This window comes from Anopheles merus, chromosome 3L (assembly GCF_017562075.2).
Source record: "Anopheles merus strain MAF chromosome 3L, AmerM5.1, whole genome shotgun sequence".
Lineage (NCBI taxonomy): Eukaryota > Metazoa > Arthropoda > Insecta > Diptera > Culicidae > Anopheles > Anopheles merus.
In genome coordinates, this window is record NC_054085.1 from 23442370 (window position 1) to 23459756 (window position 17387).

General features: G+C 42.8%; 1 protein-coding gene across 2 annotated transcripts; it reads right to left on the reverse strand.

Annotated features, from left to right (window-relative positions):
• Window positions 1-676: 676 nt before the first annotated feature.
• LOC121598865 (apolipoprotein D-like) lies at window positions 677-12050 on the reverse strand. 2 transcript variants are annotated; one of them, XM_041926211.1, is made up of 5 exons: window positions 11720-12049; window positions 6472-6697; window positions 6167-6318; window positions 1178-1384; window positions 677-891 (listed from the first exon to the last, which is right to left on the reverse strand). In XM_041926211.1, the coding sequence occupies exons 1-5, from the start codon at window positions 11858-11860 to the stop codon at window positions 781-783; spliced, it is 837 nt and encodes a 278-aa protein (XP_041782145.1). In that variant the 5' UTR covers window positions 11861-12049; the 3' UTR covers window positions 677-780. The 2 variants fall into 2 exon arrangements, 1 of the variants encoding a protein (XP_041782145.1); XR_006005624.1 differs by having other exon boundaries at window positions 798-891; window positions 1075-1384; window positions 11720-12050.
• Between the last annotated feature and the right edge of the window lie 5337 nt (window positions 12051-17387).

The window sequence follows — 17387 nt, forward strand, 5'->3', positions numbered from 1 at the left end:
ATGTTAAAAGTGGTCGTATAAGCAACTGCAAAGCGATAAGTGTAAAAAGTGATTTATACGATTCTAAAGTGGTTGTAAATTGTGTGTCTGTTTTCGAACGTCTGATGGCAGGCAATAGATTATTGATACTTGCTTTAGAGTATTATTTACTCTATATTTTGTAATTTAAATTTAATTTCACAATTTCAAACAATGCATAAAGAAGTTATCGGTTGATATTGGAAATAGCGTATAATTTTAAATGCTAAATGTTGAGGAGTGAAGGATAACATACTTTTGCATACTTTTAGGCGCTAGCTCATATCAACAGTTCAGTAGTACGCGAACGAAAAACAAATGCAAATTTTAGGATTTTTCTAAGAATGAATTTGTTTATTCTTTACATTTGTGTTTATTCTTCTATTTACCTGCTACATTATTGTGTTTTCTACCATTTAGTAACTCTATCGACCACTACACCCTGTACAGTGTGCCATCTCCAGTGGTTACCGCTAGACAGAACGCATACAATACACAGATAAGCTGAACCATAAAAGTAAAAGTTTGAAACATTCAAAGAGTACCAACTTCTAGAAAGAGAGCATACGTTGATTAGATAAGCAATACAAACAGTAATCTACCAACACTACTTCGTTGTATAGTTGTTCAACAAAAGTTCAACGATGGAATCAAATCATTCGAGGAGATTTCAATTTCATTTATTGACACATCGTATAAGTTAATCAGTACAAATTGAAACGAGTCACGATTTTTGGAAATGTTTGTTCTATGACAGTCCGCTTACGGTAACCATTCGGCTGCATTAATCAGTCGTTCGGAACGGTAGGTTCCGGTTTCTACCACTTCGGCTTCCATCTCGTCACTGTCTCCATCGCGATATTTGTTGTAGATCTGCAAGGTTATCGGCAGGTCCAGCAGAAGATTTGCAGCCATGGAAAAAGGAAATATTTGCGATAAAAATATAATATTAGTAAATTCGTCTTTTTGAAAATAGTTTATTCGAAATCGAACAGACAGTCGGAACAGTTGACAAACAATGCACCAGTACGAAATAGAGTGGAAAGTTTTAATTACTATTCGGTAATAATCGAGCGTTTGCACTCGTGTGCTTTGTTCGATTTTGCTTGCGCTAGCTGGGCGCATTACAGTCAGGCATTACTGCTCAAAATAAATGAACCTTTTTGCCGGCGTTCACTGCAGCCTCGAAACCGTCGCCGATCGCTTCGCCCGCCTTCCGGAAAGCGTTTGCAATGTTGCGCGTCGAGAAGGTGTCCGGGTCGATGTGAATATTCCATCCGGCTTCGCCCTCCTTCGGGCAGCCGGTCTGGTTGACGATGCTCAGATCGAACGGATCCACCGAGTACGAAGCCAATCGGGTGCGAATCTGTGGGAGAATCGAAAAAAAAACCAGAAAATAACGATAAAAGAAAGAGCAAAGCGAGTAAAAAAATCGGACTATTAAGCGAATAAGTGCACATCGTAGTATTTCGGGCAGTGTTTGGTAAATGGATTTACGACACCAGGGCCGGAGGGTGACCGTTTTGGGACGAGACAGCTTCCCTGCGTTCCTTTTAAATCTGGCGAAGGTAGTGTGCACAAAAATGCGATCCACAAATTCCCATCAACGTCACGTGTTGACGGTCCTCATTTCAATTTTAATTAATTGCAATCACGCGATTGGCTTGCTGCATCGGTGGCGGTGCCGTGACCAGGAATGGGTGGCGTGTGTGGTACCATCAGCGAAACGCGCGTTGTAAACGTAGGGGTTGGGACAGGAGGGTGATAATGATCAATTTGCATACCATAGTATACAGTGCCCTATCGAAGTGGCTTAATTGTATATACTTCAGTGTATCACACGTTTGAGTATGATAGAATGCTAGAGATATAGGATTTATAGAGATTTATAGGATTTATACTTGATCAGAACCTGTTTAGCAGTCATGTAACATTATTTTAGTCCACCACTGTAATGATTTGTGGAAACGGATTCGATGATACTTCAATAAAACAAATAAAATTGAAAATCTTTTAAGAACCCTTCTCATGGATCTAACAAACAATGGACATCTCCCAAATGCTAAACGAACTCACAAAAACGCCACGGTAACCACAGTTGACTAGCATTAAAATCACCTTTTTGAATGATCCAAGTGTAAGGACAAACATGGGCAGGGTTTTTGATTTTTAATGAGAATTTATTCATCAGTCTCCCACCCCTTCCACAGCTGATTCAGAGGGTCGCTTCTCGCCTAGCATTCTACCTCGGCTCTACCAAACTTTGATATACACAGCAAGCTGTGGCAACATTCGGGAGCTCATGAATATTACGCTGACCAGTGTTGACTCGGGACCATCTTGGTCGGGGTGATCCGAAAGCAATTTTGGTGCATGATTTATTGCAGCTCCACTGTATCATCACACAAACACACACACGAGCTCCCACACCCACACAGGCAGCGTGGTTTGGGAGTGCCTTTTGTTTGGTGTGCCGTTTGGTGTGCCAGTCTGTGGCACAAGCTATCCCGGAAGCATCCCCGCGTGTGATGGCGCAGCGTGTGATTTATTCAACCAACCATGGCAGGGTAAGAAGATTAGAGTGTGCTTCACACATCGTTGTTATCAGATTTAACGCACGCCAAGCGAACTGAGGTCAGCGTACGGTGCGGGACGCTCATGCTACAGGGTGTTGCGTTCCGTGCAGATTTTGCAGAGATTGTGGTTGTTCGCTGGAAGCGCACACAACACGGTTCATCATCTCGGCAGTCGGCCTATGGGTGGCTAAGCGCCGGAAAAGGTGACCCAGCAACGATGCAACAGGTTGGTAAGCTATTGGGTGGATGGGATGGTGTAATGGGCACGAAACAGGTTGCCGGTTGCTCCATGCCGCATAGTGGAGAGTGTGATTATTTCGATGTAGTTGCTGTGCCATGGTGTTGATCGGCACCGTGAGTTTAGCTCTCAAAATGGTAACTTTAATGAAGTTTTCACGAAGTAAGGGGCTGTACTTTGGACTGTGAGCCAAAGAGTGCGTTCGTAATTGGAAGATTAGTAGGATTTTCCCATGCTTAGGCCATTTATCGTTCGTTTCATTCAGATAATAGCTTTTATTATTAATAGCACTCGTGCGTGTGTAAAAGATTCGATTTTAAACATGATTATCTCAAAACCATGCTTTTCAAGTTGGCCTTTATCAAAAATCAAGGTTTTAAATAATCGACCTTTTGTTCTATTTAAGAAAGTGATCATTTTTAATTATTTTGAAGCTTAAGCTTTACAGGTAATAGTTTTGTATCAAGTCTAACTTCCTTACATTTTAATTTTTCAATTTTTCATTTATATTTTTCCTAAAATCTATTTTGTTTTACTGTCCTTACAGTTGCATTTAAAGAAGATTTATACAAAAAAAAACCATGAGTTTCTTCAAAACAATTCTTCAAAAACTCAAAGGTTTCCATAAAAAAATGTTTTAACATTTTCCTGTATATCCTTCCCTTACATTGTGCCATTTCCAATGGATCGCTCAATTCATCCACTCACAACACAATACAAAGCTCTAAGCCATTTAGAACTACTTTGAACAGGTACATCAATCAGTTTTAACTTCAAAACAGAGTCCTCGCATTTAACATCCAATTTAACACAGCAACCGGCATGGCATGGTAACCAGTAACACGCGGCCGAAGACGAATGTGACAGCTCAAAGAGCGAGCGAGTAGCTCCAACACCACCACAGTTGTTTGCAACTCGAAGACAAAAGACTAATTAAGTGTCTGGTTAACACTGCCTGCCGGAGATACATAGAGACACATAGAAAGCGAAAAAAAAAAGAAGGTGGCTACAATTCGCACGTTCTCCTTAGAATTGCACAGTGACTTTTCCGCGCGGTCGTGTAATTCTGTGGGATTTCAAGAAGTGCACACACACACAAAAAGTGTGTCCTTTTTAGATTCCGAAAGGGCATGGCGGAACACTTTTCGGAACGCTCGAAAACTCCCACGGACTGGTCTTCCGTTCGCCGTCGTGTTTTGCACGGCTGCCGCACTCAAGCATGTGATGGGTAGGTAGTGGGTAGTTGTTCCCGGGGCTGGATGTAACCAGTTGTAATTAGCACTAGTTGTGAGTGGTTCTTCCTACCTCTCCACCCTTTATCCCGTTACCCCGTGTGCAGCTCGTCAACCGTGCGTAACAAGTAACGTGTAAGCGCAACGACAAAACTAGTCAACAGTCATTTCGTATTCCCTTTGGTGGGGATCATCCTTCCATGTTGCTCGTTGACGTGTTGTTGGTGCGGGAAGGAAGGACTTTGGGAGAGGAAGCAAACACAAGAGCCAGTAGTTGTCTTCCACTTTACATTCGTGCATGTTTTATCGGATCGTGGCAGGTGGGCGAACACGCGCTTGAGGATACGCGCAGGTGACACACGTGGTTAGAAAAATGGCGCAAATTGAGAATGTGTGCAAGCGGGCTGGCGAGGAAAAGCCGTTGAGCGGGTGCTGGTTTGTCGGTCCCTCTAATGGGGGTGTGCACTTGGCTTCCGGGTAAGGCTAATATGAAAATGAGCCTTTTTATTCCTTCATTTGTGCACCCGCACACTCCCGTGGGACATAGAATGGGCGAGTTTTACATTATTTTGCTGTTTGGTCTTTTTTCTGGGATTGGATTTTTTTTAGCATATTAGAGTATTTTTTGTGCGTCACAAAAATTCTTTCGCTGTGCTCGAGCTTCTCAACTACCACCGTACTACCAGCAGGATTACTTTTCCCCAACTGGAACAGTATTCTCTCACCTCACAACTCATAGTCCGTTTAAACACATCCGAATCTAATTCCACGCCACCTTCCCCTTGATGGTGTGAGTGGTAAAGTTTCAGATTCCGGTTACGGGTCGTTGACCAATTTGAGAATCGGTCCCTTAAATCCCTAGGCATCTCGCAATTGCTGTTGGATTTGGTGGACACATCGGTGCAGGGGTACACTAGTTTGTTACGGGTAGCAAGGTAGCATGTGCCACAGTTGACCGAAACCTCGCCCCAAAGCTTTGTGAGCGGGGAAACTCCATGAAGCGGGGGTACGGTGGAACTCCATGTGCCAAAGGTAAGCATTCGGAGCGTAGTTCGTTACACCGTTTGTTGGCCACAGCTGGCTAACGAACAAACCCAGGTACTTCCAGGTGTCGAACTGGGATGCTGGGACGGAATGAGCGGGCTTGAGGAGGGGGAACAAAGCTATGGAAAATCAGACCACCGTCCGAGCAGTAGCGAGAGTGACAACTAACTCCACCCAGTGCATGGGTGGTGGATTATAACAAGGGCAGAATTTTGCCGTCGTCCATCTGGAAGTTGTACCATTAGATGTGGGCAAAACTAAACGCAACCGTTTACATTTTTCATTAGCCACCGGGCACAGTGGGACACTGGGGTGCGCTGTGGACAGTGCCGTCGAGGTACACTAATTGCAAAACGCTCGAATATTTCTGAAAGGTCACGTCAAATATCATCCGTGTATGTGTTTCCGTGTGTGTAATGGAAACTTTCATACATTACCAATGAATCGCTTGTGATAGGGGATGTTAATTAGTAGAACAGCCATTTATGGACATATGTTAGTATCTTGAGGAGTATTGAAGGTTTCTAAATCAAAATCAATATTCAAATATTTGGCGCTCAATTTCAAAGTTTTCTTTGATTCTCATTATTAAAATAGTCAAACAGGTCTTTTTTCAGCACAACCGAAAAAGTCGGCAAAAGAAAACAAATTACGCTTAATGTAGTAGCGTCTGTTTTACACTAGATGGCGCTAAAGGTGAAAATCCTTAGAAACAATATTTATGTAGCTTTTTGGACTGTACTTATAAGCACTTAAAGAAAAACTAAATGATGTGTTGTGTCAAATGTGTGCACAAAACTTATCAATGTGTAAAACATTACAATTAAATACTCCTAACCACAACATTTCAAACACAATTCCTTATGAAGATCTTTCGATCTAGATTTCGAGTAGGTCGATTTACACACTGTTACTACTAGTGTATGCATTTTTTGCTCTTTTCCCTTTCTTCAACGCTCGGAAAAGTTTCATTTTATGGCCAACCCACCCTCTGCTTTCATTGTGTTCATACATCCGATATACGACCCGCATTTTGCAATTTTAAGCAGTCCACTTACCTTGTCGACGTAGATTTTGTCCAAATCGCGCGTACGGGACAGCAGGGTCGCACTCTGCCGATGGCCGAACGGAATCTTCTGGCACGAGAACACCCCAGCGTACGTATCGTAGTCGGTCATGAAAATGACAAACTTTGCGGAACCGGCTACGCCTGGCGGAAAAGGGTCGGAAAAAACGATAGAAGAGGGAAAGAAAATCAAACGTAAGCACAGCTGGTGGTGCTTTGTGCGAGGAAAGGGCTCGATGTTTCAATGACGTCATTCGGAAGGGAATGACGTGCGATTTCGGCAGCTGTGACACTCACTGAGGGGAAACCGTACGGTCATTCGGGCTGGTACGTCCCGGTCGGTCACGGTAAGCTTGCCGGTGTACGAGTACTCGTGCTTGATGGGTGCGATCGAGAGCGGTGCCTTCTGGGAGATCTGCTCGATAAAGTACTCGTCCGGGGTGTCCGGGTTTTTGGTAATGTTGTAGATCACGCAGGTTGAGGCGGTGCCCGTCTTCTGGATAACGTACCAGATGCCGAGAAACTGAAGAAGAAATAGCACACAGAGGGTGTTAAACAGTGAGAGAAATTGCTTGAAAGTTTTTTAAATTTCGCAAATAGAAAAGTTGGATAAAGAAAGGAGTGCTTTTGTTGAGCTTAAAGCTTTGATATTGAGCGACAATTCGCAGATTGAAGCTGATCAGTAATTAACAAGTAATTAAATTGAAGCTCCAAATTAGCTGTTAATATTTTATGCCACCATTGTCGTGCTGGAGACACCGCGTGACGCCGTACCCTGAGCGACCTGTGTACCAGTGTCACTAATTACACAGCCATGTCCCTTGTCAAACTCTGCACGACAAATCATGGAACCGGTCGTGCGTAAAGCTGTCCAAAAGACTACCAGACTAGAAGTTTCATCATTAATTTTAAATTGTAACCTATTATCCTCTGGTGCCGCTCCTGCCCCCTTATGGAGCGGACACACAATTCGTACGAGCAAAACAAAAACATTGAACACGTGGTTTCTAAGGCACTTAAAAGTTTTCCCTCCTTGCTGGCAAGAAACGCTTTTGGAGCAGCGCGGAAAAACAGCACCCTGTACACTGACCGCGAGAGGTCAAAAGTGGTTGCCACGGGAAAGCTACGCCGTAGTGCAGGGGCAGTGGCTAATGTTTTGCAAAGGTAGGCCTCTCCTTTAACTGCATTGAGCTGTGTATGGCTTGGTTGGCCTTTTTCTTCGTTTTACCGTCAAGTTCAGGGCCGTTTTAACAGCAGCCTTCTCACCACAACTAGGTAGATTGCTGCCCTAGTGCAGGAGCAAGCCGGTGAAGTTGGCTTCCGCAAAAAGTTTAGACAAGCAGCGTCCTAGGCCTGCTGCCCGATTCCTCCCATGGCGGAGAAATGTTGTCGAACACCAGAAGGCATGACAAACTTTGCGTTCGATCCTTGGAGCGGGATTCTTCGGGGGGAGGGGGGGGGGGGTGGGTTAGGTTTCATGGTCTCGGTCACATCGGGTCGATGTCCGTCCCGTGTCGGTACGAGGGATTGACAGGTCAGGGCGATCGGATGTTGTTGCTATGCTTGTGTGCCCGTGTAGCCCGGTGTAGTGTAGACCGTAACTTTTGATTGGCTTATTAAAGTTTACACGGTGCTTGGTTTATCCCGGTGCCCTTTTCGCTTACACAACAAAAGCATCAATCACTGAGCTAGCATTGTTTTAGTGTGAAAAATCAACAGAATGTTAACGGCAAACAATTATCACGAGCAGTTGAACGGGGGGGCTGTCTCTTTGCGCACGCATTCACGTGCGCTGTGGATGAAGAATTTGCACTCATTTCTCTACCACCGAGACTCATTAAAAGTCGGTAAGGGAAGGCAAAAGTAACCCGCTTCCCCCCGACGTCCTACGCTCGTGATGAATTGAAACATTATTTCATGCCGGGAGTACGCGCAAACAAGGGGAAGAAGCGAATGTTCCACAGCCCTGCAATAAGCATTTGCCCGGTACTACCGCATTGTGCTGCACACGCATGTCGAGGATTCTCATTATGTGTTCAACTGCTTCAGCTTACAAATCCCCCCCCCCCCCAATCCCCCACCGGAGGTTTGTCCGGAACTATAAAAAGCGAGCTGCGTGTGGGAATTTCAAAAATGAAAATTTATCTTTCCACTTTTCACACCCCGGGAAAGGGGAAAAAGCCGGAAAAGCTTTCGCCTTATTCGCTTTCGCAAACGTCATCATCATCATCATCATCCATCGTCCGGGACGACACAGAGCCTGCGAGTTGGAGTGTGTGTGTGTGTGACTTGCGTCATCATATGGGGTTGGGTTTGGTGAAGTTTTCGGTGCAATTGTCATTTGCGCCATCTGTGGCGCACACTAGTGCTGCTGCTGCTGCTGCTACTCCTGGTGTCACTTTACTCGTTAGCGTGTGCGTGTTTGTTGTGGCGTTAAGGACACACGCAAGGGGCTACAATAAATTATCGCCCACGTCAAGAAAGGCAAGGTGTTCTGTTTCACGTTCTTTTTTTTGTTCTTCACAAGCGGGTTCACCGGGTTTGCAGTGTGGTGGAAGGATGATGCGCTTTCACCACGTGTAGGATGGTGTAATTAGAAGTAATAGGAGCCGGCAAAGAACTTCCAGCTCAAAAACTAACCTCTCGAAAGGGAAGGGCAACAAAGCGGCGAGGTGAAACGTTAGAAGTGGTGTTGTTTGTGTTTTTAAATAACATGTTCGTAAGATTGAGGGTGGGGTTTTTGCCCTTCCATTTTTTCCTTCTTCTTCAAGGAGTTAAGCTTGACGATGTACGGTACCACGACCTGCAGCACGACCAGTGGATGAAAAATATGTATTTGCCGTAACTTTCAGAAACACCCATCCATATTTCGCTTCAAAAACAAGCGCACTGGCTGAACGGGACAGCATAACATAACCTAGTTCTTGTTGCGCAGGAAAATTGAATCAATCGTTACGAACATCCCGCACGTACCGGCGGGACGGAGTCGGGCCGTCGGGATGGTTGTTTTTGCTGTTCACCCGCCCATCACCCACGCTGCGCCGCTGCTGTTTGTTTGCTCAGTCGAAAAGTTTGTTTATGCACCCGAAAAGTGAGCGAGAAAGCAAACTAATGGCCCTCCATACCACCAACAATCTCGACCGGAAAGTCCGAAAGGCTTACGCCAACGCGGGGGAGGTAAAGTCAGTGGCAAACAGATGCAATCACACCGCACACCTCTCCACAAATCGTAGCCGGACATTATCCGGCAACTCCGGAATAGGGGTCCGTTAGGATGGGGTTTTTTTTTCTCTCTCTCTCTCTCTCTCTCTGTTTCTTCTCGGCGTTTCTTTTCCCACCGAGCAATCCCATCCCATCAATCAATGTCAGTAACAGGGGGCCCGAACCGAAAGTAACGATCGGGTTGGGTCATTCTGCCCGGCAGATAGGAACAAACTGTTGCCCGGCAGATATCTCTCGATGGTGGTTCGTTGGTCGCAAAGGCAAAGAGTGGGTCGCGAGGAGAAGTTCTAGATATTTATTTGACCTTTTTGTATCTCTCATCCTTTCCGCTCCTTTCTTTGGCGTAGGAAATTGATGCACTTCACTCTTCACCAGACAGAACCGAGACGAAAGACGCGTCTACCCTTTTTCGCTCCCTCGAGTGGATGAAAGCTTTCGCTCCGTTTGGGCTGAACTGGACATCGGAGTGTTGATTGTGTTGTGAGGCAGGCAGGAAGAAGATGCTATCCTTGGACGCGTTACAATGGACGGGCGAAACGCGATCGTCTTGAGCTTGGTGTGTGAGTGTCCATCACTATGTCCATCGAGCCGCGCTTCTTCCCGAGCAATTAAGCAAACGTGCGTTTGACGTAGGATGTGACGCCGTGTTTCGTGTGCTATTGTGTGCGTCCAGAATGCATTATTTATTTAAACGGACTGGTGCGTGTGGTGAAAGTAAGGAATGAAGGCAACGACACAAAAAAGGATGCGCTAGTATATTTAAAAATCCATTAGACCTTTTTATCTCGCGCTTGTTAGGGATTCCAGAAAACAGGATCCTTATCGACCCGTTTTCTGAAGCGAGTGCCTATAGGCGGAATGATTAATGTCCGTTTCAGACAGCTTGTAATGCTTGCACTCCAAATCTGTTCTAATATTAACACTTTGTTCGTCGCTGGAGTGCAGAAATGTAACTTTTGCTAGCAATAGTTAACCTCCATTATTACATGCCCGAGCCGGTTAATCGCATGCGGCGCCATTTTACGCACATCGTAACGGAGATAACGGATGGGTTTACCCGCACGACGTAAAATCGTTACGGTTAATGATAGGTAACCGATTAAACAGCATCCACTTGAGAGGCGAGCATTGGCAGGGTCTTTAGCATTGATTATATGGATGCTCATAATGTGGCAGGGGTCGGCAAGCTTGAATGTGAGCAAAATCTAACCGAGGTCAACGTGCATTTTTGAAGATTTACGGTAGAGCTTTTGCTTCTTTCCATTTTTTCACAAGTTTCTCAGATAACGTTCAGTAATTCCTGGATATGAAAGACTACTAGCATCTGGAAACCTGAATTAACTTGAATGAGCTTTCGAATGATCGAGAAAAAAGTACCTGGGATTAACGGAAAGCAAGAATTTTCTTATAGTTTTCTTATAGTTTCGAATAAAATGCGATCAAGAACAAAAGCCTTAAACAACACATGAAAAATACAATTATTGGCGTGTTTTCAAAATATCTGATCGCTTTTGCAATTATTTTTATATTTCATGTTGTTGAGTCGAACTTTGGCAAAAGCATTACGCACCTTATCATTGATGATCCATCAATAGTTGTGCCAAAATAATTGAGCCTAATACTTGTAGGTAGTTTAGCAATCTGGCAATGATGGCAATTATTTAAATTTATAATTTATATGTCAAAAGCAATACACTTAATCTACAATTTTATTTTATTTCTGAAGTCACTTGTATTTAGTAGTAGAAATATGAATGACTGAGAGATACAGATCGAAGCGCAAACTCTGTGAAGCGTCTTTAGAGTTCTCGTACATCCGGGTTTAATAATCGTATTTCTTCTCGTTTTTGAATAACTTAACATACATTAGAATGCTGTTACCTCAGCATCCTAGAACATTACTTAGGATGCTGAGGTAAACAGTATAAACACAGGCCAAACGCGTCAAATGCATGATTTATTTTGATACATTGCAATTAATCAACACACACTTTTGTTAATGGCTTATGAACAACCGCCAGAAAAGGTTTTAAAATTTTCTCATAAAACCTCATAGAGCCACGCGTCGTGCCGACCCCTGGTGGGAATCACTGTGAAGCACGATGATGCCCCAGAGAGCTTCATCTCCACAGTGAGAGTGGTTGACCTCTCTTGCGTGTCGTATGCAAATACGTGCGAACAAGGTTATCAGCAACAGCTTACAGATCTGCCTGTTTTTTTTTACACTTTGCTTTCTTAAACGTAATTCGATTTGCGCAGAAGTGTTTTAATGTAATGAACAAGAACCTTTTTTTCCAAATGCATCACTTTTGCTTTATGTTACCTGCTTCATGCTAAAACCACTCATCGGCTCAACCGACGGACAGTCGCCGGTTTTGTACGTATGACTCTGCACAACACCGGCCAGACAGGCTAGAGCGACGGCGGTAGCCGTCATCGCCAGTACACGCGGAACTTTAGCCATATTTAGGTGACACTGATTAGCTGCTACACTGTGACACTTAAAGTACTTTCACAAACAGTTTTTTTTCACACACTCAGCACGTTCTAGTGCACACCGCTGGAGAAACTACCCTTTGCTTTCGAGCGAACCGCTTCCTCACAGGCAGAGCGCTGAGGTACGACTGTATCGGTTGCAAGACGTTTGACTGCCTCTTGTAGATCTGGACGTTTCTCACGCGGCCGACCGTACAGTTCACACACACACACACACACACACACACACACACACACCACACCAACACCTTGACGGCCACTCAACTCGACGATTATTCAATTGATCTGTTTTGGTGGTGCGTCTCGCGTGCGCGCTGTATGTCTTTCCCGTTCCCTCTCAGCAGATGATCAGCCTGCAGCATCTAGCCGTGGATCGAGCGAGATCGGACCCGTTTGCTGTTCGCTTATCAGCCCAACGAAATGTGCCCCCATCCTAGCGGGTTTCACTACGCGCGTGGTCCAGCGTGTAGTACTGTGAATGAGTTACACTACAGCTGAACGGCTGGGGACTGGTGTCATTGTTTTTTTTGTTTTTTTTTTCTGCACTGAACTTATGTTTGCTGAACCGCGAAACCTTTCCCTTAACGGTAGGTGGTCGGTCAGGTGATGGTGAGACGCAAGGGAACGTGCCGTTTGGTGGTTTGTTTTTGTGTTGCGCTTGTTTGCTTCGCTGTTCGCGGTATATCCGATGACTCATCTGGCTTTGATGTGGCTTCCCCGAGACGGCAAGGCCGATCATCGGCCATAGTTCTTGGGTCATTTATGTGGTTTATTTTTTAAGTTTAAGACTTTACATATAATTTAGTTTAACATTTTTTTTAATAAAGTTTAAACATGTGTTTGTAAAGCTATAATTATTCTAAAAATTTACAGAATGTATCGAAAGAGAACAAATTAATAAAAAATAAGAAAAGGTTTCAGGTGATCAGTTCCCTTATAAAACTTAAATTTGAAGGCGTTTTACTTCAAAAAATATTTTGGAAACAGTTTTGTAAAAATCGTAAAAATATTCTTCAAAAAAATTGGTTTGAATAATAGGCTTTCATAATGGCTTGTTATAAACCATTTTCGAATGCATTATTTATTGCAAAATATCTACCTGTCTACCTACCTACAAAAATACCTGAATTCGTCTGTATATAAGCAATGTACAGGTGTCCCCCGAGATACGACTGTATTTGGGACCGAAAAAATGTCCCAAAGCACGGCGTAAGTCGAAAAAGTTGTATGTAGAATATCTATGAATATAAAGTTTATAACCGAAGTTGAAGAGTTGGAATATATGATATCGTGTATTTTATTTAAAATAATGTTCGATAATGTAATAATTATATTTTAAAAGCCGTACACAATATAGATATTCAAGTTAGGGTAGTTGTGGAATCTTTGGAAATGTGTGTATAACTGTAGAATGAATCAAATGGGTAGTTGTAATTGCAAAAAAGAAGATCAGAAAATCTAAGTGTTAATTACCGGTACTTAAGCATGATTAATCTTGAACATACGGCCCTTGTCAAAAGTCGATAGTGTTTTTAGTACTGATCTTTTACATTAAACTTTTGAATCAATTTAATTAATTAGACCTAAGTGTTCTATTAAATACAAACTATATTTTCGAAAACGAGTATTGTGATGGAAAAGAAGTTTCCAATATTTACGATATCATGAACCCTATTTCTGTTGGAATTCAATAGTAGAACACTTTTTGGTTTGTACATACTGTTCGTGGTTGAGTAGCTTATTCGTCGAACTCCTGTCAAAATTGTATTCATGTTTGATGAGTTCGTTGAATCAGTTTTCCATCACGTGCGAGGATGGAGTAGCACAGATTTGATAGAAGAGGTCTAGCAAATGTAGACATGTGGTTATTGTTGGTATGCTTTTCAGTGCTGATGTTCGTTAGTTGCCTGACAATTAATGACAAAGATCTAATTTGAAAGGAAACAATGTCTTAAATTGATCTTAAAAATTCAATGGAATACGGTGCAGTAATGACGAATCAACGCTACAAACGCATTACCCAGGACAGAGAGCATCAGCAAAGCTGCTCTCAAGCTCTTATGAAGAAAATATCCCACTCCTTCACGTTCTCCGTAATGACGAATAGGATTATACGGAAATGCACTGATTCGAGCCACATTAAAAGGACATCGCCTTTTTTTATAATCCTCCAGCTAATGACGTTTAGCTCCCTGGAGAGCAAACTTCACATTATGCTGTTGCGACGGGATCTCATCATCCAGGCGGTTGACTTCTGGCATCGAACATCCCACAGATAATGAGCGCAGCTCCCATCTTTCATCGTTTCGAGGCTTTGAGAATAAAGTGAGTAAGCAGCGCTGGTAGCAGCTGATTGCTGTTCTGGAGACCGTTTGGGGAGGACTGCTGGCAGGCGGAAATCATCGTTTTGTTTAAATGAAGCTAATCAGCGACGGGCGAGTGCCCAGTCAGATTCTCACTGGGTTAGCATGATGCGCGATTGAAGGCAAAAGAGACAAAGAAAGCGATAAGATTTACTAAACAGTATCAACGTAGGTTCGAAGTTAATGTTGCTTGTTAATAATTGGAGAAGGTCGGTTGGGAGTGACGGGTTTACATCTTGTTTTGTTTGAGAAACGTTCCAAGCATCTCCCTTGGGATTGATTTGCACTGATTTGTTGTGAGATTTGTGTATGCTATATTGTTATAAGTGTCTACAGTGACATGCAAAAAAAAGAAACGTTTCCAATTAAATTATATGCAACCTTCCAATGCAAACGCATCCATATTTGCAAATGCAACTGTACGAAGCTTCATAACATCCCCTTCCCTCAGAGCAAACACGGAAACTGAACGCTCTCTTTCTCTAGCTTTATTTTTCAAACCATTTTCTGTAACGCACCGAAACAGCTGTGACCGACCTGCCACCTTATCCATTTCTTTGATAAGTGCGCACCGTAAACAAAAAGCAGAAAACCAACACACCCGACCGCTGGGTGGGAATGTGGGGAAGTGGTGGCGATGAGGTTTAACGGGGTTGGGCAAATAGTAAATTAGATTTGCTGCAACCATTTTCCGTGCACTTTCCGACAGCGCTTTCCGGTTCCGAAGCGCCTGTGATGATGACCGTGACTCACGCGAACGCGTATGTGTGTGTGCACTTTGCACCAGCCTGGCCGGTAGGCGAGGCCAGTGTGTGAGTGTTTTACGGTTTGGTGCAGCGCTCGGAACTGGAAGCGTTGGCTAGAGGTTGAGAACGAACCCGGGATTGGAGGACAAGAGCGAAACGGTTCAACGTCGTCATCGTTTGTGTTTGGTTGATCTCGTTTAGCAGCGGTCCACTTTATTTGTTGTTGGGTTGTCGATTGCTGTGTGGAAGGTGTTATGATTTTACTCTGCACAGTGTTGTGACGAGGGTTAAAGGTAGCACGTAATGTGGCATATGAGATCGTGTTCCACGTGCCATAAATATCGGACATGCTGCTCGCTTTTATTTTGTTTGTTTTGTTACATATATTATACCACATTTAGCATATTTGAAACCTAAAATTTTGTGAGAAATATATCAATTTTTTCGCCTAAAATGTACAGCATGTAATATAACCAAGATCTTTGAAAGAGAACAGGTCGATGCGTTTAGAGTAAATTGAAAGAAAGTCATGGGAAAATTTTGACAGATAAATTAAACATTGTTTATGTTTAGCGATGGACGTTGCTATAGAGTGAATTAGAATTCAGCATTTTGCACTTATTTGCTTTTAGAATATTAAAGAATTATAATCCACTTAGAATATTACATGGCTTATACAATCCAAGGATCGCATTTATCATTGGTCGCCGGGGTGTAAGCAAAGAACGGTATGCATATTGTACTAGTGTGCGCCGATTGGATGTTTCATTTTACTCTCAGTGTTTAATTGAAAGTAAACAGGACTTCTTTTATCCAGTTGGAACATATACTGTGCTGTTTTATGCCTGTTACACTTTTCGTTCTTCCAGCAGGACCGTTGCAAACGGTAGTGATTCGTGGTCACGGAGTGGCAAACAATGAAAAAGGTTATCAATGTTTCTGAATGCAGAGTAAACTGCACTTACTTCTCCTTTATTCTCCAGAAGTGATTGTCCGTAAGAAATTTAACCAATATAATCTTCCCAATAGTAAATTCGTCCACTTTTCCGCATTAACTATTAGCCGTTTGTTTGTGAACACTTTTCCATGAAACTGTCAAAAGCAAGCAGAAAATGGCATCCTAGCAACGGGCTTTGCATCGACCTGTTCTCCTTAATAGATCTTGTGATATAACAATGAAATAGGTCAAAATAACAACCATACTTAAATGTGTTTTTTGTCAAGGTTGCTCTAACTTAATTGTTGGAAGAAATTTTATTAGGTCTTTAAATATGAGCAAGTCTTCATTTCATTAACATATTCATCATATTGAACAGTAACATTTAATGTAAATTGAAGGTAAGAATTGTCCAACATTCTTTCATAACATGTTTCTCTTCAGAAACCTAACTTAACAAATCAAGATAGATTAAAGTGGGCGTAAGGTTTTATTCATTGTGGGATTACGGTTAAAAATAGAACGTGGCAGAAAGATGACATATTCTTCTTCTTCTATTTATGTCACCTTGGAATGATTACAAATCACAAGCACAGACAACGGCAATAAATCGCCCGAACGCCGTGATAAGCAATCAAGGTTGCAAAATCGTTTACCCCGTGGCGGGAACCATGCCGTGTGACCTTTCAGTGAGAAGAAACAGCTTTCGCTTAGAAAAAACGGAGTCGATGTTATGGTGAAACATTTCCTGGGATAAGCATGTTTTATTTAAGAATAGTAAAAATACCTACGACTGACCGATACAGCAAATGGGAGACAGGTTTTTCAATTGCCTCGTTTTCAAGAAAGATGTATTTTTTATTTTAAAATAGTCTCAAAAGCCTGAAAAGGCAGAGCATGTCCGTGTCGGACGTTAGGGCAAATATAAGATATATGTAAACCATATAGTAAGTGGACTATCAAAGAAAGAAACATGTTGTGCTTGGTGTTTAACTTATGTTTAGATATTCATTATTAGTTTAGGAACTATTGAGTCCTGCTCTAAATTCTACTGCTGTATCAAAGGAAATGCAATTTTTCGGAATGAAATAAGCTTGCACAAATATACCATTCGATTGGTGGCTTTTTGAACCACAAGCTCTCCCGTTTCAGCATTTGGGATGTTTCGTTCGAGAAAATTTATTGAAAAATTTGATCTTGCCAAGGGCACCGTTGCCCCTGTCAAAAATTCGACCCCTCTGCACGCCTATCTCCCACCGCCTGTCCCGAATGCCATCTACGGTATCTGCGAACAAAGGCAGATTAGATATTGAAATGTAAATCCCATCATTCGCACAAACCGAAACGTACATCTGAATGATTGGTGATTGGATTTGACACCTAGCCGAGGGATCCATTTTCTGGTGAGTCAAAATCAAAGAAGCTTGTGTAAGATGAACAGAAAAAAAG

Coding starts and splice junctions, on each gene's coding strand:
- LOC121598865 (XM_041926211.1), bottom strand. CDS start 11,860: ATGGCTAAAGTTCCGCGTGTACTGGCGATGACGGCTACCGCCGTCGCT. Junction 6,319..6,471: donor GACCGTACGGTTTCCCCTCA/GTGAGTGTCACA, acceptor CTTTTCCGCCAG/GCGTAGCCGGTTCCGCAAAG. Junction 1,385..6,166: donor ACAAAATCTACGTCGACAAG/GTAAGTGGACTG, acceptor ATTCTCCCACAG/ATTCGCACCCGATTGGCTTC.